The sequence below is a fragment of the Polyodon spathula genome, chromosome 5, assembly GCF_017654505.1.
Source record: "Polyodon spathula isolate WHYD16114869_AA chromosome 5, ASM1765450v1, whole genome shotgun sequence".
Lineage (NCBI taxonomy): Eukaryota > Metazoa > Chordata > Actinopteri > Acipenseriformes > Polyodontidae > Polyodon > Polyodon spathula.
Window position 1 is genome coordinate 63,720,631 of NC_054538.1, and position 27,092 is coordinate 63,747,722.

The 27,092-nt window shown below is 37.5% G+C and overlaps 1 protein-coding gene and 1 long non-coding RNA gene across 3 annotated transcripts; both read right to left on the bottom strand.

The window, feature by feature from the left end:
* Positions 1 to 7,381: 7,381 nt before the first annotated feature.
* LOC121316151 (ubiquitin-40S ribosomal protein S27a) lies at positions 7,382 to 9,844 on the bottom strand. Of its 2 annotated transcripts, none has more exons than XM_041250987.1 (6): positions 9,802 to 9,844; positions 9,615 to 9,679; positions 8,748 to 8,802; positions 8,438 to 8,523; positions 7,856 to 7,987; positions 7,382 to 7,566 (listed from the first exon to the last, which is right to left on the bottom strand). In XM_041250987.1, exons 2-6 carry the CDS (start codon positions 9,660 to 9,662, stop codon positions 7,417 to 7,419), a joined length of 471 nt encoding a protein of 156 aa, XP_041106921.1. In that variant the 5' UTR covers positions 9,663 to 9,679; positions 9,802 to 9,844; the 3' UTR covers positions 7,382 to 7,416. The 2 variants fall into 2 exon arrangements, with proteins under 2 accessions (XP_041106921.1, XP_041106922.1); XM_041250988.1 differs by having other exon boundaries at positions 9,809 to 9,840.
* A 6,421-nt stretch (positions 9,845 to 16,265) lies between these two features.
* Positions 16,266 to 20,411, bottom strand: LOC121315316. Its single transcript, XR_005950241.1, has 3 exons — positions 20,378 to 20,411; positions 17,500 to 17,544; positions 16,266 to 16,332 (listed from the first exon to the last, which is right to left on the bottom strand). It is a non-coding gene; the product is annotated as an uncharacterized LOC121315316 (long non-coding RNA).
* Positions 20,412 to 27,092: the final 6,681 nt, after the last annotated feature.

Below are 27,092 nucleotides of genomic sequence, written 5' to 3' on the forward strand. Positions count from 1 at the left end.
ATTTATTTTTTACTAGCTATTACCTTGCATTTGTATCTGCATCAGAATCCACCTGGCACTATCTATTCTATCTAAAGGCAGCAAAAAAGGAAAGAAAAAAAACCCTTTCAATGACAGAATCAAAGAATACAGCTGCGTACAGAACATGACAGTAAGCATGCTGTCTTTTTGACCTTACAGGTTAGCCATATTGCGATCAATGTCAAGATCACTGACACATTTAGTCTGCTCTATTTGTACCTTGGTAATACTTTCTTATTGACATTTTACTGCTATAAAAAGATGGCAATGTTCAGTTTGTATCTCAGACTGTTTATGAAATGAAAAAAAACTACAAAAAAAAAAAAAAAAAACCCTAATGGCTTCTTACAAAGATGCTAAATGGTCTGTTTTTTAAGAATACATATTAGGGTTAAACTCTTAAAACAACCAAGAGCAACAGAGAATATTTTGATCACTGTGCTACTCACAATTTTAAACTCAAAATATACAACCTTTGTTCATTGCTTGCGCAAGTTCGGCTACAGACATAATCTATCTAAGTTTCACTTCCTGATTTCCTTTCGGTTTTGGAACCTTGTGTGCAAACTGAGCAGGAGGGGAGGGGGCAGGGGCGTCGAGAGGCACCAAGGGGGGCGCGACTATGACCAAAGGGGCAGTTCTGTAAAACAAAAAAAAAATGTAACGGATAGACAGATAGAACATTTTAAATAAATACATAAATGAGTAGGCCAAGTGCTTACCGTTCAAATAAGCCGTTGACAATCACTTTTGTTCCCATGGGACCGGAGAAAATATGTTTTTAGTGGCGAGTGTGTCAGTGAATGTTTCTGCAATGTTAACAAGCATTTTTTTTCTCGGATTTAATGTAAATCGTGTATTTTTTAGATTTAATAAACCAATGTAGCTAAGTACATAAATGTTAACAAACATGTTATTAAAAGTCGGAATCTTGCCGCTGCTCTGCAACACAATGCACAATTATTGTGAGCTGGATGGGTACTTAAAAAATGAGCAAAATAAACCAAAATGAGCAATTACTGTTACAGTTGTGGCTATGTTGCTAGTGTTTTGTTGCTTAAAACACTACTTACTTTGTATTAGTATTTATTTAGTTTTCAAAGTTACAGGCCAATTTAATCCTTGCAGAAGTGAACAATAACAAAACTGAACATTATTTTGTTATGGAAGAAATGTGATCTTGTGTAATTTGGACGAAAGGACCGCAAACCAGAGGTGTTAAAAAAGTTTTACATTTTAACTTAAAATCAAATACATTTTCTTATTAAAGTGATTCTTAAAGTCTCTACATTGCTTTAAAGGAAAGTGTTAAACAAAGAAAAGCAAGTGCTGTTCTTTTGAAGGTAATTATTCTCTAAGTAAGGCGGTTCAAAATACTTGCCATGTCAAGAGTATTTTTTTCTTTTATAATATTAAAATTTGGCTTTTTGTGCTTGCTTCTAAATATGGTCCACTGAGTTAGAGGGCAAAGTTTGCCCATAGTAGAATAACTTAACACAATAATGTAAGTGCTTCTAGTGCAACAAGTCATTTATTGTTAGTTGTAAAATAATTGTATTTTCTACTTTAAATATGCAGGCAAGTTTTACACTTGCTTCAGATCGTGTACATTATTTGATATCTTTAACAAGAGCTGACAGTGTGCAGAATGACGGGAAGAATAGCAAACATTTTAATTACCTTAGGATATCAGGTACATGCCTTTAAAGTATTGTTGTTTTTTATGCGCAAATAAACTTACTTGACTTGAAAAATGTCTTAAACGGTGGAAGCAAATTCCTACTTGGTTTGATTGAGTAGTCACCTACACATATGAAAGCTGAAAATGTATTTCAATAAAGAACAACGCTAAGTTTTTAATGAAAAAACATTCTAGCCTTCTTGACTAAAGTAAAAACGGGCTTCTGTTATTTTGAAATACCACTGCTTCAGATTACTACCAGTGCTTAATAACAGTAACAACACTTTATTTAGAGTTAGCCTGTTCATAGCGGGCAATACAAACCTACTAACTGCCTAATTTTAAAAAAATACATACATAACCATCTGAATAAAATTTCCCTACTAGAGAATAAAAACTAACAACTACCTAGCCTATATTCAGTAAAACAAATTTTTGAAGTCAACTATTCAGCATCATCTGTTGCAGTCACACCGCTGCTAATGTTAGCTGTTCAGTGCAGAGCAGACTATGGGTCAAACCAATGTTCATGTAGGGTGCATTTTACTGTGTACCTAAAATGTATTGTGGTGGTGTCAAGAAGGATGCGAGACATGGTTTCAAGGCTAAATTTTTTATTTGTTTTAGCCGGTACGTCGGAAGGCATGTGGACAAATGTGCAATAGGAGCTCTATGGCGGATGCCAGCTCGCAGAGGGACTCCCCTGTGCTCTATGGGTTAAGTGCCTATGGTCTCAATCAAGTTACAGTTCAACAGGAGAAAAATATATTAAAAAGGTTTCATGGATTTGAACCTGATTTAAACATACATTAATATGGACAGTTATATCGCAACTGTATCGGAACTGTAACGGTATTGAAAAGTAAAATTGGTCAGAAAGTGGTTTCGTACCGGTATATTTTATACTGAAACAAACTGTACTGATATTGTACCGATACAAGTGTGAACAAGGCTCTAGTATCGCACCAATACAAGTGTGAACAGGGCTTTACATGAATCATACAAATGAACCTCGAAGGGGCCATTTTGACGGAATTGCTTCTACAGACAGAGTGCTTTCACCCATGTATTTGGTAAAGTTAAACAGCTATTTCCTTTCAGCTCAGTTGATAAACAACAGTTGCTAAGGGATACTCACATTTTTTAAAGAGGAAACAGCATTTAAAAAAAAAAAAAAAGCTGAGAAACTTCTGATGCAAAAGAACACAAAGTCACATGCTGTAGAATTTAAAGTTTAATAATGGAGGGATGTAAAATGGGAGACACATGAGTATATTGACTTAATAATCGTCTCAATTTTGTTGCATAAAATGCTTTGTCTAAAAAGTTGTTTCCGTGCTGGTATTGTTTTATTTGGTAAGTGAAGTTTGGAGCAAGGATTTTATTAGTGTATCTTCTAACAACTAATATTTGGCAATCTGAGCTATAATGTCAAGCTGGAGTGCTTTTAGTTCACCTCCATTTTGAATAAATGCACTAAAACGGACACCACATTGTTAAAGGGCTTTATGCTTACCTTCACTGTTTAATCTGCTTTGGGGTGAGACAGTAATTGAGATTTCCCACAGCATCTGCCCAAGAGACACTACCTGCTCAGTGAGGCATGGGAGACCTTATAGCATCCCTTATAGCACTCCATCAAGCCTGCAGCTCTGGGTCTGGCTGCATTTGAGCCATCTAGAGCTTTCCAATAGGGTCATTGACACCGTGCAGAATGCCAGAGCACCATCCACGCCTTCTCAATACAGGTAAAAGTGGGATGTTTTTTAGATGTGGTGTCTGCCGCATGGTTTTGACCCCACAGCCTGTCCCATGGTAGTTATACTGCAATTTTTGCAGGACCTTTTTGACGAGCTGAAATCCCCCTCCATGTTAACGGTCTAACTGGCAGCCATTTCGGCTTGCCAAGTCAAAATTGACTCCCCAGGAGCTCAGTTCCTGGTGGGGCGATTTTTGAAAGGGGCTTGGCGGCTTCGGTCGTCTGTGAAGGAAATTGTTCCTTTCTGGAGGATAAATGTGGTGCTTAATAGGGCTATCACTTAAGTGTCCAAATAGCAATCGATTAATTGGGCACACAAAATATAACCGTTCAAAAGAAATATTGATAATTGTACCGCCCACAGAAACTTTCGCTCCCACCAATTTGATTATTTTTATATAACTGCTGTTCAGTAAAAGCTTGTGCGCAGCAATGGGATGCAAGGGGTAATGAGCTGTAATGTAGCTTTGCGCGTGGTACTGTGGGAGCACCGGCATAAAAAAATGTTATCAGCTGTGGGCGGCACTGATTGTACTAACATTGACTAGCTGTGATCATCATTCAGGAAACCCCGGCGGAGCATGCAGCCGGTTTGAAAAACTCAAAAAAAACATCATTTTGAAACTCCAAAAAAGCACAAACTGCAATCAGTTTTTTTCAATGTACACAATTTGTTTGTGTGTGTGTGCCAGGAATACAAGCTTGTCGACCTGCTCTGGATCCAAGGCGGCACGCTTTTTCTTTACATTGAATACACAGGGGCATTTTCAAAACTGAGTAGCTGGTAAATCAGTGACCGCAGTGATTTGATGTCCTTGAGGTTATTGAGGCTTAGAGCCTTTATGACGTAAACTAAGGACGTAATCTAAACTAAACTAACAGGCAGCTATAAGTATAAAAGATTATATATAGACATGGCATTTTCCAGGTTTTTAATTTTTAGTTTGTTTAATGCAATTACTGCAGGTTGGTAAAAACATAATCGTAACAATTTAGTGGGGTTTGTTTATGAATGGTATTTTAGGAAGGGAGCTGCCCTAGAAAAAAAACATACTAAATTACATCTTGTAAGTTGCTAACTAATTGAAATTCAATTAATAAATATTGTTAAAACCTGCTTGTCACAATAAACTGGATTATTTATTTATTTTTTTTTACTTCCTTATTGTGTTGAAAATGTCCCTTCATTGAAAATAAATGTAATTTAAGAGTAAAAGAAAAATCTGAAATATAAATTGCATCTGTGTTTTTTGTCAGGAACCGAAACAGAAATTTAAAAAAGGTTTGTTTAAACATTTTTTTTAAAACGGAATGGATCATTTAAACTGTTCAAAGACTTGGTTTGATCTTCCATTATTCTTACCTGAAAATGGGAGAGGGAGGGGGCAGTGTCCTGTTCTGTTTTGTTTGGCCTGCCAGGTGACATGGATGGGTCTGTGGAGGCCATTCTGAACATCCTGGACAGTTATGATGCAGTTCATTGTCCACCGCGAGTCTGACATTACCTAAAATGACATTAAACTTGCAGAAACATTCTCAGGTAATCTGCAAAAGACAAGGCTTCCGATATTAATTGATTAACTGTTTTGTATAGTTACAAAATGCCTTTTAGTATATAAATAAATATGATCATATTAGTTCATTATTGCAGTATGCCAAAAAATGCTACTTTTTCAACATATAGTTCCTACTTTAAAAAAAAAAAAAAAAATGTAATACAGGTATGACCTCTTGTGGTCATGTGTGAAATTGCTGAATAGCAAAGCTCTGCAACAAATAATGCGTGAGCAAGTTATTACACGAATTCACCAAAACTCTGTAAATTTGCACGCTGGCTAAAAATAGATTAGCGCACATGCAAACCCCAGTCCTGTTGCTAATCTCTTTTTACTTCAATTTAACAACTATAGTGAAACTTGTATCCTTTGATGAATGGTACGTTAATGATAAACTTGGTCAATAGTGTTAATGCACATTACACATACTCTATATATACGAACTTGCATGCGACAGATGATAGGAGCTTTACCAAGCTGTTACTTAATCAGCCAGTGGGATCTAAATATGGTCACTGTTTAAATATTACAAATAAAAATTAAACTGCCATTTTAGTTCAAACATATCCACCATCTTGTCTTAAATCAACTGAATAGCCTGCATGAGTTCTGGAATACTTATTATTTCCAGGCTGCAAAACAGAGCATATTCAACTTGTAACTGTAAACTAATCAGAACATTTTTTTTTTACTAAGTAGTGTAAAGCTGAAGGCTAATGAAGCCACTTTTTCAGGAACAGTGGCTTGAAACCTGGTTCCAAGAGACCGGTAAACCTAGTTTTGAGGTAACTTTGCTGTATCAAACCCCAGGTCTCCTGAAAAACCTGATCAAAACGATCCAGATAAAAGTAATCTCAATCACAAAATATAGGATTACAAAATCCGGATCCAGATTAAAAGTTTTAAAAAACAGACCCCTGGTGTGCCACGCAGTGGCCTGAAACCAAGTTCCAAGCCACAAAGTGGCTCTGTGTTCCATCAGCTGAATGTTTTAATAGAACAGAATCAATCAGACAAAGCCTGTGGAAAAAGATCCAGACATTTAGAATGAAGTAAGCACCACTCATTTTAATCATTGATTTTTACTTTCCATAATAGCTATGCAAACAGACGGGTGGAATTGTTTTTTTGAGAGAATGCAGTAGGCAAGTGTAATGTACCAATATACAAACACGGGTACTAAAAAAATATCAACGTCATGCCATCGTGGGGATGAGATGAGATTTCCACAGTAAAAACGACCACTGTTTTTGTTGTGGCTACTTTCAGTGACAGTTGGGAAGAGGTTGTTGCCAGCGGCTGGCTGCAGGGTGAACAAGGGACAGCTCAGGCAAGGCAAGTTAAACAGCCTGCAGTTGACACAGTGGGTGTCTTCAGAAAGTGTTTAGTTAAGAAATTTTACAGTATTACATTACAAAGGGGTTCTATGCCATCGCTTAGTTTAATATACAAAAAGCCATGCTGGTCCACATAAGAAATAAAATGGTTTGTCTTTTTTTTGGTGATTATGTATTTATAGTATTTAAGTACCACCAGAAATAGAAGTTTATATTACTGGTACAATTTGAATGAATGTATTGGTATTTAAGACACATACCACGTAAGATCCGACTATTTCAATGTGTAACATTAAGAGTGCAACATTATGTTACAGGGGGTGGGGGGATAGGGCACTCTAGTACATCATCTAAGACTCCCTCAGGTTTCTTGGAAACCCTGAAACGCCTCAAGGATGATGTGCAAACCGTAAAGACTGGAATGGAGTGTGGCCTCTCTATGGATAAGGGCATTGATTTGCAGCTTGGAGATTAAGATGTGTGCTACGAAGACACAGAAACAGATCTGCTGGGACCCAATGTTTTAAAATAATGAAAATAACCACAGGATTGGATCACAAGTAAAACATGATGGACCAGAAGCTTTATTGGGTGCACTTGTCCTTATTGATAAAACTGTTTGGAGTGAAGAGAATTAAAAGCATTTTTCTTAATTACCGCATTTATATGAAAACTGTACAACTTTTAAACGGTATTTATTGATATCTGCAGATCAGATAGGAATGCCATCCAGAAAAACTAGTATCTTGACACACATTCTAAATTTGCCGCATTTACTCTATCCTTGGGCTTCACAAGAGCCAACATTTGAACCTCCCCAGGGACCATATTAGGGGGTGTAAAATACTTTTCCCATAAATTCTTTGATGCACTACCTCACCCCATCTTAGGAGTACAATATATAAATTGACCTAGTCTAAAACACTATTACAGGACTATTCAAGACTCATTTACTCTGCATCAGCTCATTTCACTTAATCTGAAGATCCAGCTTGTGTTGTAGAATAAAGGAGGCATGGCAAAAGGATTGTTGGAGAATCTTTATTAAATTAGATGTTCATTTTACTTGTCTTCAGGCTTGTTGAAGCAGTAAGTCAGACAGCACTTTCCACAGTAGTGTCTGTCAAAGTGGCTGGCCATGAAGACCCCTGCACCGCATTCGTCAGCAGGGCACTCACGACGCAGGCGGTGGATTTTGCCGTTTTCATCAACCTGCAGAGCAGGAAAAATTGAACAAATCAGCTTCTGTCTGGTGTATCCAATATATTTAGTTATAGGTTAAAAATATTTACATGGAGTTAGTGCTAAAATTCTTGTTGATTCAACATTGACAGCATGTTGACATATTTTACTATTTACCAGCACTGGCACTCAATCAATTAAAATGAACAACATTGGACTAATGTTTCATTAGTGCCATCCTACAGCATGTTATTTAACATTCTCCAAAGCATATTCCACTTTATATACCACCTATTCTAGGAAATTCAGAATTACTCACCTTGTAGTACTTGAGCACAGCAAGCTTGACCTTCTTTCTCTTATGCTTGTTCTTTTTGGGTGTGGTGTAAGACTTCTTCTTTCTCTTCTTGGCACCACCACGGAGTCTCAGCACAAGGTGAAGTGTGGACTCCTGCAGGGAAGATCACAAGCACCGTATATTTCAACAACTAGAAGTTTATCACTTTAAACCTGTTCCAGATTTCAAATGGATGTTATAAATCAGTATCTAAAGCTTTAATTTGAAATGAACAATTTGTAACCTCTTTTTGAGATGCACAAGTAAAATGTGAGTACTGGCCTACAATGTTAAATTCACTGTGCTGCTCAAGCCAAATTACAACAATGCATGTATATTTAACTGAATAGAATGCTTTCATCCTTCAAATTACAAATCAAACAATTTGTACATTGGCAAAACTGGTAAGCGTTGTTAAAAAGGCATATGTAAAATGTTCAACTTATCATGCCTAAACAGCAACACACTTATCATTACAGGGCATACCCTCATGAATATATGGAGGGTCTATGTTTCTGGCATACACTCAGATACCTAATTAACTGAAATAATAAAAAGACACACCTTCTGAATATTGTAGTCAGACAGAGTGCGCCCATCTTCCAGCTGTTTGCCAGCAAAAATCAATCTCTGCTGATCAGGGGGGATGCCTGCAAAAGAAAGTTCATTTTAAAATAGTTACACCAAATATACCTTCCCTAGCCTACATTACAGTAGGGTTAACACTTGCCCTTCACAACTGACTAGTATAATACATATTTTATATTAACATTAGTGTATCGTAATGATTTAAGTAATTAAGATTAAAATCATTCCTTTCCAAAACCTGTAAAACGAATCATATAGTTAACAAAATCCTTATGAATTTGCATACCTTCTTTGTCTTGAATTTTGGCCTTGACATTTTCGATTGTATCGGAAGGCTCAACCTATCAGTGAGAAATTCAAATTATTGTGCGTGAAGAGACGCAGTTTAATTGCACAATTGTCATTATTAAAATTCCCTACTCTTGACATCAATCCACTAACCAAAACTACGATGTATTTCTTTATCAGGCAGTGTAAAATTACTCAACTTCTGAAACAGCTTGAACTTAAGCAAACGATGGAGTAATAGAAAAGCGGTGTAGTTTAGGAAGGAGTTGTTGTACACATGGGCCGGCGATACCCAAGGCACGTTTCACAATGTCCCGCGGCTTGTCACATCTCTGGGACCTATACACTTAGTTCTTAATATAGTATTTTTTGTTATATATATATATATATATATATATATATATATATATATATATATATATATATATATACACACATACACACACCATGTATTTCACTAATGTCCCTTCATGCTTGTTAACAGGATGAAACACCACTATAAACTTGGCTATATTTAGTTACAGCGTGAATTAAGACAATGTTCACACATCACGTATAAAATTAGAGGAAAACAATACTATAGCGATGTTACCTTATAACCGTGGTGGGAAAAAAAAATCCCCTTTGTTTTGCATGTGTTTAATTCTAGAATGGCTACTACACATAAACAGCGTAAGGAAGTGTGTTTTAAAATCGCTCCACACGAACAAATCATTAAACGCCGTTAAACACCATAAGCAGTATAAATTAATGTTGCTGCAGATATGGTGTACAAGATAAACTGCCTGTAACTGTCCTCGTCCACACGGACGCACATGCTTTCACTTCGTTTCTAGACATTGATTTAGCCGGGGAGTTAACCCACCTCAAGGGTTATAGTCTTTCCCGTCAGGGTTTTCACAAAGATCTGCATCTTGAAACAGATTCCACCTGCACATAGGGAAATAACGTGTCAGCTTTTTCACTTTACAAACACATACTGCAAATAAAAAGGGCTTAATGTGTATTTATTTGAACAAAAACCGTATTTGAATCCAGCAGCACAAACTCACCACTAACCTCCAGCTAATGGCGGATCATGAGAAGAGGGCTTCTAGCTGGCGACACGGGGTTTTCTTACAGTCGGTGCAGGGGAAGGCTGGCTAGCGTACTGCCAGAATGAAAATACAAACTTTTGATCCTCGTTACCGACCAAACTTTTTTTTTTTTTTTTTTTTTTTTTAACCTTTTGCGAGTAATTTATTATAATTCGATAATAGCAACCTGAATTACAGCAATTTAAGAATTTCAGAAAACAATTCCTTTGCTTTATGGGAGTTGTAGTTATATCAGTCATCATGAGCAAAGGGAGCAAGCCCAGAAAGCACTTCGCTATTTTTGGGAAAATAATACAAAAAATAAATAAAATAAAAAAAAATCTTGGTTCGATTAATGTAGCCTATCCAAATTCGGAATGTTTTTATTATAGTAGTCTTGCAAAAATTAAAAGTTGGATCTCATTATTTGTTCACCAGGGAACACGAGTGAACTACAACCCCCACAAATCATTGCTCACCAAGGTTTCTTAGCAGCCTTCTTGGGTACCGCAAACGCTTCGTTGGAGCAGAGCATAGATTGTGCTGGTTACGCGTCAGTTATACCGATTATACCGTAAGAAAAACGCGCCTCGCTTTTCTTGTGTAAACTACAAATACTTAAAAGAAAAAAAAAGTGATTTTCAAAACTGCAGAGTATATGTAACCGGCCGTCACTACTCAGGTTCATTGCTCCTTTAAAAATAGATCCAGGACACAGAAACTTGATATATTGGATCGGTTACGCGCTATTTTTAATTATGACACACACAATGAAAATAAACAAAACAAACACCTGGCTCTTTTTCGAGCACTAACTTGGATGGCTATGCCGTTTACCTGACACAAACAAAACCAAACCACGCAGGTTAACACGAGTTGAAAAAGGGTGTGTGTGTGGTGGTGGTGGTGGTGGTGGTGTTGTTGTTGTTGTTGTTGTTGTTGTTTTAAATATGCTTGAGCACACTAGCAGCCCTGACCAGACAGCCTGATGGCTTTCTTTAAATACCCTGCACCTGGCTCTAATTTACAATGATAGCCAGGTGCAAGGGATATTTACCAATACAACAATTATACAAAACAAACAATTAGCAAATGTGCATTTGCACTTTTTTTTTTAAGCAGGGAGGAATTAACCCTCTCCCTGCTCACTATATATATATATAATCTTTAAAAACACCAAAGATCATTACACCATTTGAGCTGTTAATTATTATTATTATGCAACCCTGGACAGCACAGACCAAATATTGTATTTGCCTATTTTTCACCTAGGCACTTTGGATGCTTGATTGAATTCATCTTCAGGTGCAAGCTTTTCATTCAATGGATATGCTGTTCTTCCTCCTATATCAGTGCCAGAGACAAGAACAACTTGGATTCAGTGAATAAATTGATCGAGTGAACAAAAAAAAAAAAGAGTAGGATATCCTGCTAAAGGTCCAGATGAGCAACGCTTTATCGTTGCATTTGACAACGTAAAGCAGTCATGATATGTAAACAGTTTGTAATATTTCCCAAGGTTTCAATTTTACATTTATGCATAAAATAAGACACAGGAAAGGCCAGAATGAGAATGCAATTTATGTATTTGTTTTTAAACAGGTAATTGAGCATGCTACTGCATAAAAGAGCATTCTCACCTCCATTAAACAGGCATATGATGACTACAGTGGTGCTGTAAGAAATGGTCACACAGATGTCAGATTCATTCATGGGAATTTGAAGACAAAGGCTGCTGAGCCAACAACTCTCAGCTGCTCGTAGAGGAAGAAAAAAAATAGCAAATATATTAAATGATTACTTTTCACAAGTTTTTACAAAGGAAGATACTGACAACATGCCCCACATGTCATCCAGTTTTAAATAACTTTAGCATAACTGAGGCAGAAGTGTTAAAGGGACTAGGAGCGCTTAAAATAAACAAATCCCCTGGGCCGGATGAGATCCTCCCAGTAGTACTCAAAGAAATGAAAGAAGTAATTTACAAACCGCTAACCAAGATCATGCAGCAGTCTCTTGACACAGGGGTGGTACCGACAGACTGGAAAATTGCAAATGTAATACCGATCCACAAAAAGGGAAACAAAACTGAACCAGGTAACTACAGACCAGTAAGCCTGACTTCTATTATATGCAAACTTTTGGAAATTATAATAAGATCCAAAATGGAAAATTACCTTTATGGTAACAGGGTCCTGGGAGACAGTCAACATGGTTTTAGGAAAGGGAGATCGTGTCTAACTAACTTGCTTGATTTTTTTGAGGATGCAACATCGATAATGGATAATTGCAAAGCATATGACATGGTTTATTTGGATTTCCAGAAAGCTTTTGACAAAGTCCTGCACAAAAGATTAATTCTCAAACTGAACGCAGTTGGAATTCAAGGAAACACATGTACATGGATTAGGGAGTGGTTAACATGTAGAAAACAGAAAGTACTGATTAGAGGAAAAACCTCAGAATGGAGTGTGGTAACCAGCGGTGTACCACAGGGATCAGTATTAGGTCCTCTGCTATTCCTAATCTACATTAATGATTTAGATTCTGGTATAGTAAGCAAACTTGTTAAATTTGCAGATGACACAAAAGTAGGAGGAGTGGCAAACACTGTTGCAGCAGCAAAGGTCATTCAAAATGATCTAGACAAGATTCAGAACTGGGCAGACACATGGCAAATGACATTTAATAGAGAAAAGTGTAAGGTACTGCACGCAGGAAATAAAAATGTACATTACAAATATCATGTGGGAGATACTGAAATTGGAGAAGGAATCTATGAAAAAGACCTAGGAGTTTTTGTTGACTCAGAAATGTCTTCATCTAGACAATGTGGGGAAGCTATAAAAAAGGCTAACAAGATGCTCGGATACATTGTGAAAAGTGTTGAATTTAAATCAAGGGAAGTAATGTTAAAACTGTACAATGCACTAGTAAGACCTCATCTTGAATATTGTGTGCAGTTCTGGTCACCTCGCTATAAAAAAGATATTGCTGCTCTAGAAAGAGTGCAAAGAAGAGCGACCAGAATTATTCCGGGCTTAAAAGGCATATCATATGCAGACAGGCTAAAAGAATTGAATCTGTTCAGTCTTGAACAAAGATGACTACGTGGCGACCTAATTCAAGCATTCAAAATTCTAAAAGGTATTGACAGTGTCAACCCAAGGGACTTTTTCATCCTAAAAAAAGAAATAAGGACCAGGGGTCACAAATGGAGATTAGACAAAGGGGCATTCAGAACAGAAAATAGGAGGCACTTTTTTACACAGAGAATTGTGAGGGTCTGGAATCAACTCCCCAGTCATGTTGTTGAAGCTGACACCCTGGAATCCTTCAAGAAGTTGCTTGATGAGATTCTGGGATCAATAAGCTACTAACAACCAAACGAGCAAGATGGGCCGAATGGCCTCCTCTCGTTTGTAAACTTTCTTATGTTCTTATGCTCTTGTTTCACAACATAAGTAAAGACAATAGGAGTTGATCAAACATAATAGAAATACCTGGCATATAAAAAGTTAGTACCACTACATTACGACTGTTATAGTCTTACGGAAGCCCCTGCCAACCAAACACCCACAGCTGAAACTCATATTTATAACTTACAGAAAACATGCTAAGCATACCATTTTACAAAAACCCAAACTGTACACAGTAGGTTCATCCATTTACGTAACAATCCAGTTGTTTCCATTTTTCTCCCTAACCATTGTACACCCTAACTCTTAATCCTTCTCCAGTTGAGATGGGTTGGTTTTTCATTGGGTCTTCCTTTGTTTTATTTTTGAATGCCCTCCTCCCCCTTCATCATTTGTTCACAGAATAATGCAGTCTTTAACACTGGCACTGCTCTTAGTGACTTTTACAAACGATTGCTTCTGTATAGTTTAAAGAGTTGGTAGCTTCAAATGTCATTTTAATTTAATTTTATACATTTTCTATGAACTATTTTATGGTGTTTGCAATTATGAGTGGGTCTAGGTAATGTTGTACACTCAACGCTCCAGATAAGGTTTTGGGTCTGGGAGTAATTTTCTCTCCAATTTTAACACAGAGTAAAATGTATACTAATACAGAGTAATAATATCAACATCTGGGACTTTAGGCGGCAGTTTCTGTAATGGCGCCGCTTCTATCCATGCTGGAGAAGTTCAAGGTAGGCTAATATATTGTGATGGGCACAGCTGGACTGACTCGCCGTTGCCACCTGTTGGGCGATTGTGTGCAGTGCCCGGAGCAGGCCTCCTTAATGAACAGAGGACGCTGGGAGTGGGATATTGTGTAAGGGAAATACTGCTGTTATTGTTGTGATTATTCTAAGTACCCCTATTAATTATTTTGCCATACTCTGTAACTGATGAAACCTTCCTGTGTTGTTTTATGTACTATGTGAATGTCACCCTGAGAGGCGGGGTAGTGCTCTGGGGTAGGGAAAGTGTACGTTTATGTTGCAACATTTGGTTGGTGTTGATTGCCTAAATAAACCAGGTTGTAACTGTGGTCTTTGGTGTGTGTTTCACCTTACATTAGCGTGCTTGCCACAATATTTTAATTTACTTTCGTGGCTGTGAAACAAAACTTGAAAAAATAAGAAGTTATTAGTTTACACCAGTTAGATATAGAGTGCAGTTGTGTACTCAAATGAGTTAAATTCTCACAACAGCAGTGTTAAATGTGCTCTCAGTGTTATTTCCGAACACTTAGGTAGTTCATTTTACAATCAAGGGCTATACACTGAAAGAGAGGTACATTTAACTCGAATAGTGTCAAGTGTTTTACGTTAAAGTGTTATTTTTTTTTAACTTTGTGAAAAGTGTAACTTTTACCCTTGTGTGGCGTCACGTGTACACTGGATAAGTGTCAGATTTGACTCCTGCAGAGTTACTGTGAATTACACCACTTATATTTTAACATTAAATTCTTAAACTCGGTGAACATTTTAAAACCTCAAATAAAGCCATACAGATAATTAAATAAGAATAATTTATTAAGTTCTAAAACATTATAGGCACTTTAACCTGTGTCGCTTCGAATTTCTTATTCTTACTGTGATTGGCTGCAAAGACAAGAGTGGGCGAGTTAAGTGAGCCGCTCAGAAAGCACACTGAGCTCATTTAAATGAGTTAACGCTTTGCTCCAAGAGAGTTCTGAGCGACATTTAAAAATTGAGAATAATAATTATTTGCTTGTGTGTGTTTCTGAGGTGATGGTAGATGAAATGGCCCTGTGTGAAGTTACTGTCCCCTGCTGTACCTCACCGAGTTCGGCGCTCTGTTTGGACTGAACCTCATATCTGGCTGTGTTTAATACCGACATTAATAATGAAAATTGAGTAATATTAATACTACAAGCCTAATAATACACCAATAACCGTAAAACAGCTCTACATTTAAAAAAAAAATGAAATTAAATGATACAAATTCAAAAACAACAATTTTTACCATCTTATTTAGCCAATTAACCCATAACTTCAGAAGTCGAAAGCAGTTCATCGTTCTTGACAAACGTATTTGTCAATCCTGCCTGTCATCTCCACTTGTTTCCTGCAGGTGGCCATTGCGTTCGCTCACTCTGATCACTGATAAGAAATGGAGCGCCGAGCAGTTCAGCAGGATTCTCTTACTGAGCCGCTCTGAGCCGCCCACTTACTTAACGCACCCAGTGTTAGCCAGAGATTGGATCATGTGTGTTCGGTTGTTTTTTCTTGTGTAGTTTCCTAGTAACTGAATAGATTGTATGCTGGAAGATGTAGTTCTTAGTGGGAGTTTAAGGGTGGCAGACAAGCTGTGCAGCAAAATTGCTATGCATGTTTTTAAGCATTACATTTAAATTTAGTGCGTATTTCGGACGCAGCTTATCTTGATTGCTGGCCACACTTGAATTTTTTTTTTCTCTAAATCTGCCTTTACTTGGCTTTGATCTTGCTTTGAGCTTGAACAACATGAAGTACCGCCACTGAACAGACTTTGTCTGTTCGCATTACTCTTAAGTCTGTGTTGCAGTCGTGAAAGTCTGCGCCAGACAAGTTTTTTTTTTTTGACTTCACTGTTCCCTTAAAGCTACATTATAACTTGACTGGTAAATAAATTATGCAGACTTAGTTCAGTCACCCAAGACCATCTTATTTTAGGAATCTGTTTAAGCAATTAAAGTTATGTACATCAGTTTTACATGGGGGATATTCCATGGCAAAATTATAAATAAATAAACACATACATAAACTTCAAGAAACATCAACTTCAAAAAATGGGCAACCAAGAATTCTGCGAGGCGTTTTCCTGCTAAAAGAAAATTTGGCTTTGGGGGAAAGTTTAAGAATATTTAAACCCTGAAGCCTAAAGAAGCCAAAAACAATTAAACAAAATATTGTAAGCAGTAAACATGATTTAAAAAAAAAAAAAAAAAAAACGAGTTGATTCCGTAGTCACAGATGCAGCTTACTATAGCATAGATTCGGTGGGCTTTGAACAGGATGATCCCAGCAGGATCAAAGCTTCTAAACTTTTGCTAGAATACATAGAAAGGTAAGATTGAAATTAATGTAATATTGAACCTAATACTGGCCTTTGTAATCTAAAATAAATTTGAGCTAACACTGAACACTATACATTTTTTTTAAAAAAGGGTTTTATTCCAAAAAAGAAGGAAACATGAAAAATGTATTGAAATTAAGAAGAGCACACAAGACTATTTTTAAATACACATATGAATTGAACACTGTCATGTGATATTGGAGAAACTAAGAACCATTTAACAAGCTACAGTATGCTTAAGAGTATCTTCATATTTGTAACTATCCCATTACCTTGTTTATGGTGTTACTGTCTGTGGCAGGGCAGGACCCTGTCTGTAAATATTGTGCTGTGGTGATTTGGTGGTGGTTGGCAGGGATGGGGTTAATTTCCTATCCCTGCCAAAATACATGTGAGAATGTGGCTGGAGCTAATTGAATAACTGATAATTAGGCTCCAGCCACATGCTATAAAAAAAGGGGGAAATTACTTTGGGTGTGTTGTGTGGATCAGTGAAGGCTCTGCCCAGCCTGAACAGTTTTTTGTTTGACGTTTTCTTTTTGGCTCTGCGAGCTGTGTTTTGACTTTCTGATTTACTTTTTGTTGATTAAACAGAGCAGCAGTGCTTTCATTGCAGTTTATTGTCTCCGAGTTTCTGTCCTCCCGGCTATCCTGTCACACAGTCATTCTGAGTTCTTATTGCAATTACTCAAATATTGTGTCAATTTAATGCTTTAATATGTCTGTGTGACGGGGTGTGCGTAGGCAAGAGAGGAGAGGAGGAGAAGGAGTGAAGAAGTCCAGCAGTGGTTGGTTTTGGAGAGGTGGATGTTGAAGTCACCTAAGAGAACAACGGGGAGGAGGGAGGAGGAAGTCAAGCTCATCAAGAAAGTGAGTCAGGGGTCCAGGATGGCAGTGGAGAACAATTAGGAGGGGGAGACAAGGGGAGGTGATTTCAACAGCGTGAAACTCAAAAAGGTGCTAACAGAGAGAGAGGAGGGGGACAGAAAAGTGCAGGGAGGTAAATAGCAGAAGTCCTGTTCCCCCACCCCGTCCAGAGTGGTGAGGAGAGTGGGAGAGAAGAGAGAGGAAAGGGTGGCCGGACTGGTAGAGTTATTAGAGGAGAAGATCCAGGTACAATTAAAACAAAAACTATACTTACTCATGAGAACGATCTGATACTTCTGCTTCCCCGCTTGCTGTTATTCTGTAATGCAGTAAATGTATTTACTACAAGTAAATTATATTTTGATCTTGTGCCTGCCATTACAATAAACTGTAAACACATAGCCTTATACATCACTATCTATGTTTATTATTCTATATCTGGTGAAGTTCTCAACAAGGAGGCGCTGTGTTACACAATAAACCACACTAACCAGGATTTTGATTGTAATGAAGGGTGCTAAAGCAGACCACCCTTACCGATGTGCTGTGTACCTCAGAAGAGTGTTAAAACAATACATACAGCTAAGGAAATCACCGATATCCTTTCAGCACAGACTGCAGTGGTAGACCTTTCAAAATTCAAACTGCGCTGAAGATTCCAAACTGGTGTAACACATTTTTTATGTAAACCATGCTGCCAACCAGCAGAGGGAGCTCTTGATACACCATTCTGATATGTTGAAACACTTTGCATTGCATTCCTTAACAATGCTACCTGAAACTTGCCTTACAGTAAAGTAACTATGATCACTACCCAAGAATTGTACTTTCTATCCATGTTGCAAACTTTAGCCACATGTATAGAAAGGTAAGTAGGAGGTATCTCACTTGTATTGTTACAAGTTTATATTTTGAAAGAAACCCACTGCAATTGGTATTTTGCTAATTCGTGATACACATTTTCCAGTAATTACTATAATCTAAAAACAAAAGTTAATTTTGGACAACTATTTCAGATAGTAACCACACTTTTTCAAGATCAGTGTTTGGTATTTTTTACACTTAAAAATCGATAGTTCACTTTGATTTATTTATATTTCTACACAAGTGTTGAGGTACCCCAACGTTCTGGAGCTGGGATTGTAATTACCCATTTCACCTCAATCAAACCCTTTGCACACTAGATGTGTTATCCCTGAATAGATAATAAATAGGCAAATACATGCAAACAACGAAGCCAAATAATTTCACTCAATGCTGACTGTTCCTTTGAAATTATACAGTTTAGTAATCTTGAGTAATATTTGACAGTTCTGCAACCTTTAATCCATATTTACATGATAACACTGTAGAATAGCCTAACAGTACAGATGAAAGCCTAGGTAACAGAAGTGGTCAGAGTTCCTGTAAGAAGACAGAAAGCCCTTTGTTAGCTCACAAAGGTCCTCTGTTTATGTATTTGCAATTAATTTAAATATAGCGGTCATTATTTACAATTATTCACCCACAGCCAACAGCAACTAGTGGAATTTAAGACTTGCCTATCCACACATTTCTAGATTTGTAATTATAGTATGCTGGTAATGGTAAATTTGAAACATTATACAATGGCAAGTTTAAAATGCTAATCAAATTTACAATTATTGACAATGTATTGATACGTCTTTAAAATGTAAACGTACACAGTAATACACGATCTTTTAAACAAGAACAGCATCCTCTTGGCTTCCCACACACATACTTTCACTATCAATCGATCACACATATTGCTTCATTACTTGGCCAAATTTGTGTTGAGAAGTCCTGTGGACAATAACACCACATAAAATATAAAACACAAAAATACGCATAGGGAGCACTAGGAATATGAATCCAAGCATTTCTGTGGGCAAACCTAATATAGTTATATAATACAGTTATGAAAGTGCATAGCAGGTGGATCATTATTTCTAGGTGCTTTGACAACACCTTATGGGAATACGTATACACCACATATATGTATAAGCCATATTATCACAAGTGCAGTATTCATTCGTTATGTTTAAAACATGCATAGAATAAAACTAATCCGAGTTGTACAGTTGCTTACAATTAAGCTGTCAATCTGGTTCCAAGGGAGCTCATTTTTGTCTGTATGCAATCTGGTAAATATCTGCCACTAATATAACTACAGAAGTGTAAACATTACTGAGATAATTGAGACTTGATTTTAAAAATTCAAATTGTAATATAAATTAATAACTAGAATGTTTAGAATGCACCTACATGTTTTGGTTTTTTTTTTCTAACTGTTTTATATAAGATTTTTTTTTGAGGTCATCTGGAAAATTACAAGGTGTGTCACACAGAATCACCAGACACACAGATGGGACATTTTGTACCCCCATCATCAGACTGCCAGAGGCAAATATGCACTACACTTTCCTGTCTAGTCCTTCCTGTCCAGTTCTCTGCCTGGGCTTAACATGGAGCTGCTGTGACAGGATTGCATGCCTGGGGAGAAAACAGCAAAGAGCTTGCTAGATCAGCTTTTTTTTTCCATTACTGTATTTTCATATTGATTTTGTGAATACTGGCCACTGTTCATCCTGCTGATGCTGTTATGGTAATGCCCTAGAAGCTTCCAGGAACTCCTGAGGCTGCTAGATTGTCAAGCAAAACTCTCCGCAGTCTTAAATCTCTACGTTCAGAGGCAGGGGTTTGGATTGAAAACGTTATACAGGCAAGGGGAGCTGCTAGTGTTCATTTATAAATGTTAAAAAAACATTGACCAATATGCCGGCGTTCTCAAATTTGTGCACTATATGGCCACAGGGGGTTCACATCATATAAAGCTGGTAATCACTGGCTTAGCAATAGGCAGGACAAAGGGAAAAAAATCAATTTTTTTTTTTTTTTTTTTTTAATGATTATTTCTGCACAGTAACCTACATAAAAGTGGTGTAGGCAAAATGAGGTTTTTCTGATGTTTTGAAAAAATAAAAAATATATATCCAATGAAAAATTCTTTGTAATATCCAAACCTAGAGTTAAGAACAACTGCCAAGTTTAAAATACTAATAACACTGTGTTAGCGTAAGAAGATCAAAATGGACCTGTTGAGGCAGTTTACAACCTGTGCCTAGAATTAAAATATCAAAGAAAGAATATACCTTTGGTCGGCTCACCACGCACCAGCGACCCCTGTAGTCTGGTCGGGAACCTGTGGGCTTGCCTGTAAACTGCCCAGAGCTGCGTTGTCCTCCGACGCTGTAACTCTGAGCTGGCTGCATGGCGGGCCTGCAGAGTGAAAAGAAGCGGTCCGCTAACAGCACACGTTTTGGAGGACAGTGGGTGTTCGTCTTTGCTGCTCCCGAGTCAGCGCAGGGTTGGTAGCTGTGAGCTGAGACTAAAAAAGTACAATTGGATATGTCAAATTGGGAGAAAAAAAAACAGGGTAAAATCAATTAGCGATTACTAAATAAAAAAATGAACGAGAGCCTGGAGGTCGCAACTACATATCAGAAAACAAGTCACAATTAACATCTGTACTCCCTCTCACTCACAGATTCCGCTCCCTACCCCCCCCATCACAAAATCTCAGCCTCCCCTTCTCAACTTCCACCTTAGCACCACCTCAACCAATCTAATAACTGTCAACGTGAACCAGATTACCCTGAGGGGACTTGCTGTGTGCCAAACCACCTCGCGAACAGTAAAAATGAACCGCAAATCGAACCACTGTACACAGCAGCATATAAACTAGTATCCCATGTACTCAATGTTTAGGTAACTAATTAGCGTAGAGATTGTCACCAACTATAACATCAACATCACAGATGTTAATAAAAAAACATAGACTAGATTAACTTCAAGAAACAGCAAGTGGAAATGTGCAAACCATGAATAATCTTCAAAACAGCTGGATACACCAAGAAATGGTCCACTCCCTGGGAGCGAAACTTCGCTCTCACTTCACCAAAGGCCCTAGGCTTTTTTCTGCTGAAGAAAGTGGATGGAGTCATCGCCTTCAGGAAGCCTCACCAGTCTGACGTTACCGCGACGATTTCTGCCCTCAAGGACCGCCATCTTATCCTGCATGTCATCAACACGAGCTCTGCACTCATCGATTTCGTCTTTCTTTTGTTGAAGATCAGCTCTGGTCACATCCCGCCTGACAAGTGCGCGCAACCTCTGCCAAGCAGATGTCGCAGTCATCCGGGCTCTCCATACGCTTAGAGTCCGTGTGGATTTAAGAGAAATAACTAAAAAAAATTATGAAAAAAAAATTATAAAGTGTGTAAGTTTTTCAATTATACGTGAAAGAGCGAAGTGGCGACAGGAGCTCCATCAGCAAACAGCCGTCCCAGCGGTAAGGTCACATGATCCTTGCTTGGTTTGATTATGATCACAAAACAGTCACATACCAGTATAATACAAGATCTTTATGCTAGGAGACCGATTCCGAAATCATAATATTAAGATCGGAGTCACGAGGTCTCCACCGACCTGCGCTGACAGTCATTGCTTATCCTTCCACTGTATTGGTATTCTTTCTTTGGCGTTTGGGGTTATGGAAAGCAGTTCACCTGTTCTTGAGAGGAACTTGTGCGAGTTGCTGTGTACTTATAAATAATAATATTCCAATAGTTTCCTCAGAGGTTGATTGAAAGCCTGTCGAGAGAAGGTCTCTATATATTGTGACTGTTGCGATCTCCTGAATTGTCTCAAGAGACAGTGTTAGCAGTTTGGGCTTTCACCATGTGTGATCTAATCTTTGTCTGTATATTAGCTTCATATAATCTTTAAATATAAAAAAAGGTAAGTGACACATGGGCTGTCTGAAGTCATGACGAATGGTCAAAGTATTCTGCCATTACCAGTTAGATTGGTAGCATTGGGTTGAGAACTCTATTCGAACTGAATCTAAAGTAAATCCAGTACATTGTAGTGTAATAAAAGGGGGTAGAATAATGTTGACGAGACAACTGTCCAACAGAGGCACATCCATCAAGTTAGGTTTCCAGGGTAACCAATACATAATAGTTTTACCTTGTGGAATACTATAAATGACATTATGCTTCTTTTATTAATAAGTGCTGGCTATACAATAATTAAACAGACATTGCCAAAAACGACATTTTCCAATAGTATCAAAAAGTAATATCTTACCATAAATGGGAAAATGGATTACATCAAATTAGAAAAAACAAAGTGATTCCAAGCTGGCAGATGTGGGGAGAGGGATGGGTACCGTAGATAGAGTCTGGAGAAAGGACCCCCCCCTTTGGCATCCTGGCCATGTTTCTGACCTTCTGATAAAGTGGAACATACTTAATACCAGCTGTGTTTAGGGTTTTTATAATGTGGGGATCCAAACTTTAAAATACTTTATATAGCAGTGTTGAATTTAAGGAGGAAAGAAATGACGAAAAGAGAGAAGTCGCAAGCTGCTTCTTTTGGCTTTCAGATAAGTATAGTTTATTGAAGATAAAAGTTTAGACACCTTAAAGGTTACATGGGGACAACCATTTGCAGGTATCCTCTTTCCAAGCATGGATCAGAGCAAGACAAAGAACATGTCGGTATTCTCAGTTTAAATGCAGTCACTCAGTGACATCGTGATATTTCCTTAAACTAAGCAGAAAGACACAGATCTCTTCTCACTTGGTTAATTGGCCATTTGTCCTAACCCTAGCTTCAAAGCATCCGATTCAGTTCAGTTTTTCTTTGAAGTTGCCTGTTTTTATAACCCTCATAAAATTAACAGTAATTTCCTAAGAAAACCTGTTTTATTTCTAGTTTGTACTGTCTAAGTAGGAATTTAACCCGAATCTGGCTTAATCATTAACCCATTCTGTGAGTTGTATTCTAAGACCAAAAATTTGTTTATATCTAAATAAAATGTTTCAACAAGCAGCTTAAACTAGAAACAAGATTTACAAGAAGCTGCTGGATCAACGTGCTTCTCCTTTTTGTCATTCCAGTCTTTAGACATGACTGGTTTAAAAATGGCTTTGACACCATGCCCACATTTTAAAAACCACATTATTTTTTTTAATGACAACACAGCTTTGTAGCATTAACACTTTCATACAGGGATGATAAGTGTTACATTTCCAGACACAAAGACCTTCAACTAACCTTAGTTTACCAGAGAAGGCTTACTACAAAATGTGTCTTTATTAAACAGCCTTCATAGTATTTGTATTTGCTATATACTCAGTAGCATGCTTATGATCAAAGTGTCTTTTGAAAATTTTAAGTGCACATCATAGTTCATAAATCACGTGGGGAATAGATTTCTCAACATTTACTCAGGAGCATTTGCCTGAAGAAAGAGAATTTCTTTTCAAAGGCTTGCAGTGGATCCAGATCATGCTCCCTCCTGCAACAAATCCCAGCATCTCTATCTAGTGTAGCATGGTTGGAATAGACTTTGACAACACACTTGTCGTCACAATCCTCTTCCTGCCTCCCTGCACCACAATTGAATAGATTAGTATCACTCAATGCTGCTGTGTGCTGCTTTTAAAATAAATAAAATTAATTTAGTTATTGCAACATTTATTATTAAAACGTTTAAATATCACACTGCTGTAAAGGGTTTGTGTGTTTGCTTTTGCTGCAGGCATCGAAAGCACATGTTTGTGGTGAATGTAGACCACATGCTAATGACACTGCATCATGTCTTTTTATTCACATTGAAGAACACCATTAAAAGCATAACTGGTGCCTATCTGTTTTGAAATGAATGCAGTGTGACAATTTGTATTCCTGGGGATTTACAGTGGCCACAAAACAGACAAATGTGCAGCTTTCTTAATTTAGCAGTAAAAAGTGTCCCAGTTTTATAAGTTGTGATGTTTAGCCAACCAAGCACTTAACTCACCTTAGCAATGTCTTTGGTTATGTCTTGATATTGATAAATCAAATTGAATCCTGTTTTAATGATATTATATTTTTGTTCTGGTAAAATATTTCAAATAAATGAATATAGAAATATGTCTTAAAAGATATTGCCAACTAGCCAAGGTAGATGGTTTAGCACAACACTACATGCCTTGACTCTAAGGCCGAAGTCTCACTCTCTGGTTGTTAATCCCGTAGTATTAGACTGACATGACATTGAAGAAGCTGATGTCAGAAGAAACCGGTCCTGCTGGAAAATAATCTGGTGCTCGAATTACACACCCGACTAGTTTTAGATAGTGCCTAAAATAGGTGGGTGAGCATCTATTTTGGACTGATGACCAGTTAGCCATTTGTTCATTTTTGTTTTAGTTTCAAACAGAAAGTGTTCGGAAGCAGCTGACCATGATTCATACATTTGCAGAGCAGGTGATATTACATCATCCTGCAGTCCTGTGCGGTGCCTTGGTATTGTGCTAGGACCTGCTGTATGTTTAGAAGTGCAGTACTGCTGCCACTTAGAGTTCAGAAATAGCCCGTGGTACTGCCGCAAGGCTGCCAAGCAGACAAAGGGCCAGAGTAAATTTTTTAAAGCCCTGCTTTCAAATCAGATAGCATAGGGTCCTCATTCTTAATTACCACAGACATCAAAGTTTAAACTAGCCTGAAAGTTATGATACAAATACGGCAAACAGTTTATATTTGTACTTTTTCTCTGAGTCACTGTGTGTGTCCTATTCCTGAGCCTTTGCGTTGCGCTTTATTTGAAGACTAGTTTAAAGTACGGTTTGATTCGTTAAATAAGGCTTGCTTTTCATTTAAAAAATGTTTTTCTAGGCTTTTCTTGGATGCTGTTTAAGCTAATTAAGGTCAAAGAGTGTTTATAAAATCGATTTTAAACCTCCAGAAATAATTACAGTATAATCCCTGCCCCTTTACTGTATAGTATGCGTTACTATACTGTATCGCATGTGAAAGACAAAGTGAGTTTAACACATTTTCTTTAGGACATTGGGGCTGGAGAGACATAAGACCGTATAATGTTCTTTTTTTTTTCTTTTTGCTTCTTCAATATTATTTCCATGATTTTGTACTTTAGTGAAATACCCTTTTTAATAAAAATACCCTTTCGCGTTTACTGAAGTCTCATTAACGCAGGCTGCAGAAATCTGAAAGCCCCGTTTAGCCCATTGTGAATTAAGCTTGAGACAAAAAATCTTAGTCATTGATGAAACGCTGCCAAATGAAGTCAGCAGATCAGCATTAAGACAGAGGCTTTATAGAATGCAACTTCTCTACCTGACACGAATAAATGACTGCGTAGTGGGGGGGAATGGGTCCCTGTTAGAGATCACATTCATCTTCAGAGCATGGCTCAATTTTCTAAACACACTATGCTTTCCTCTTGTTACATGCAATATTACAATACTGTATTTGGTATTAAAAAAATACTGTTATTTTACATATACAAAGTTAAAAACTATAATCACAGAGGAATACTGTATCCCCCCAGAACAATTTGAACACACTGCAGACTTAACTTCAAAACAGTGTCCTGGCCACACAGCCTATTGACAAGGTTTTTTATTCATCCCCTTTAAATAAAATATGAAAAACAAAATCTCACAAAGGCAAACTATTGTGCATGCAAGATAACCAATTATAATTTGCTTACCAGAACCCATTGGCCTGCGTGCGAGTGCCTGGATATCATTTTTAGACTGAACCTATAATAATATTGTAAACCTTATTATGGTACTATTTGTAGAAGCAGAGCTCCCACTATGTGTGTTTTATAGTAATAATATTTGTTTACATTTGGGCCGTTGCTGTGGTAATTTCAGGCCTAGTTTGTGATTACAGTACTTCATTCTGTGCACCAGAGGAGGTGGAGTTGGCTGATATTTGACTCTGTGATTTTCCAGAACGCAGTGACAGCCAGCTGCCAAGAGGAAATCTAAATGAAAACAATGCTACCCAGCTCGGCACAATGAACAATGAGAGACACATATAGTTGTTTTCAATGACCTAAACAATACTCTACAGGTGATGTATTTTTAGTTATTTATTTTTGTATTATTACTTTCTGTGTAAATAGTAAATTCCAGGTTTAACATGTAAACAATAAGTTAACCACTTTAGGACAAATACATAATTGAATGCATGGTTGATAATATATCGACACCCTTTGAGGCATATTAAAACTGCTTCCTAACCTGGAACTAGTTTTCCTGGCTTCCAAAGTACACAATTGTACCAAGGTAGGACCCCCCCCCCCCCATTCAAATGACTAACTCTTTGATAATTTTACCCCTCACGTCCCATTCAGGTAGACTGAAAATCAATGATTGACCTTGGTTTCTGTTGTCAAGCCAATCACTTCTGTTAACCCATCAAACCGAAGCAACTTTGCAACCTGGAAGCGAGGGCCCAAGCTGGGAACTTTCTTGGGATCTCATTTTCTTTTCCAAAGAGTTGGACTGGAGCTACTTTGAACTTCACTCAAACACTGAAAGAATGAAGACCTTTTAACCTCAATTATGATCGGAAGCCATAAAATGTTGCTGCACCATTTATTTACAGTGGCACCTAAACGCATAGTGATGCTAGACACAGCTATATTGATTTTAAAATGTACATGTTCACCAGAGAGTAGTTTCTCTTCATTTATTGTTCAAACAATCTATACGGTTTAGTGGGAATGATAAAACAAAATTTTGAAGGGAAATATGAAATATTACCAAGACGTTTAAGATTTAAAAGGACTGGCTGGCTAATATTTTATATACATCTGTAACCAGTAGTTTTTAGTTCCTCATACCTCTCAGCATACTCCCCAGTCCTTCTAACAGACACACTCCAAAATTACTCCCCCATACAGTCCTTTCCCCTCTCAGGTGCACTTCACGTGAACAGTTTTGTGAGCGGCCTTTCGTGGGCTAGTATGAAGGCTACTAACACTGCATTGCAGGTCCA

Excerpts from the sequence above, each read along its gene's own strand:
- LOC121316151 (XM_041250987.1), bottom strand. The coding sequence starts at position 9,662 with ATGCAGATCTTTGTGAAAACCCTGACGGGAAAGACTATAACCCTTGAG. Across the intron at positions 8,803-9,614 it reads GAAAGACTATAACCCTTGAG|GTTGAGCCTTCCGATACAAT; the intron begins GTGGGTTAACTC and ends TCTCACTGATAG. Across the intron at positions 7,567-7,855 it reads CTGTGCTCAAGTACTACAAG|GTTGATGAAAACGGCAAAAT; the intron begins GTGAGTAATTCT and ends CCTGCTCTGCAG.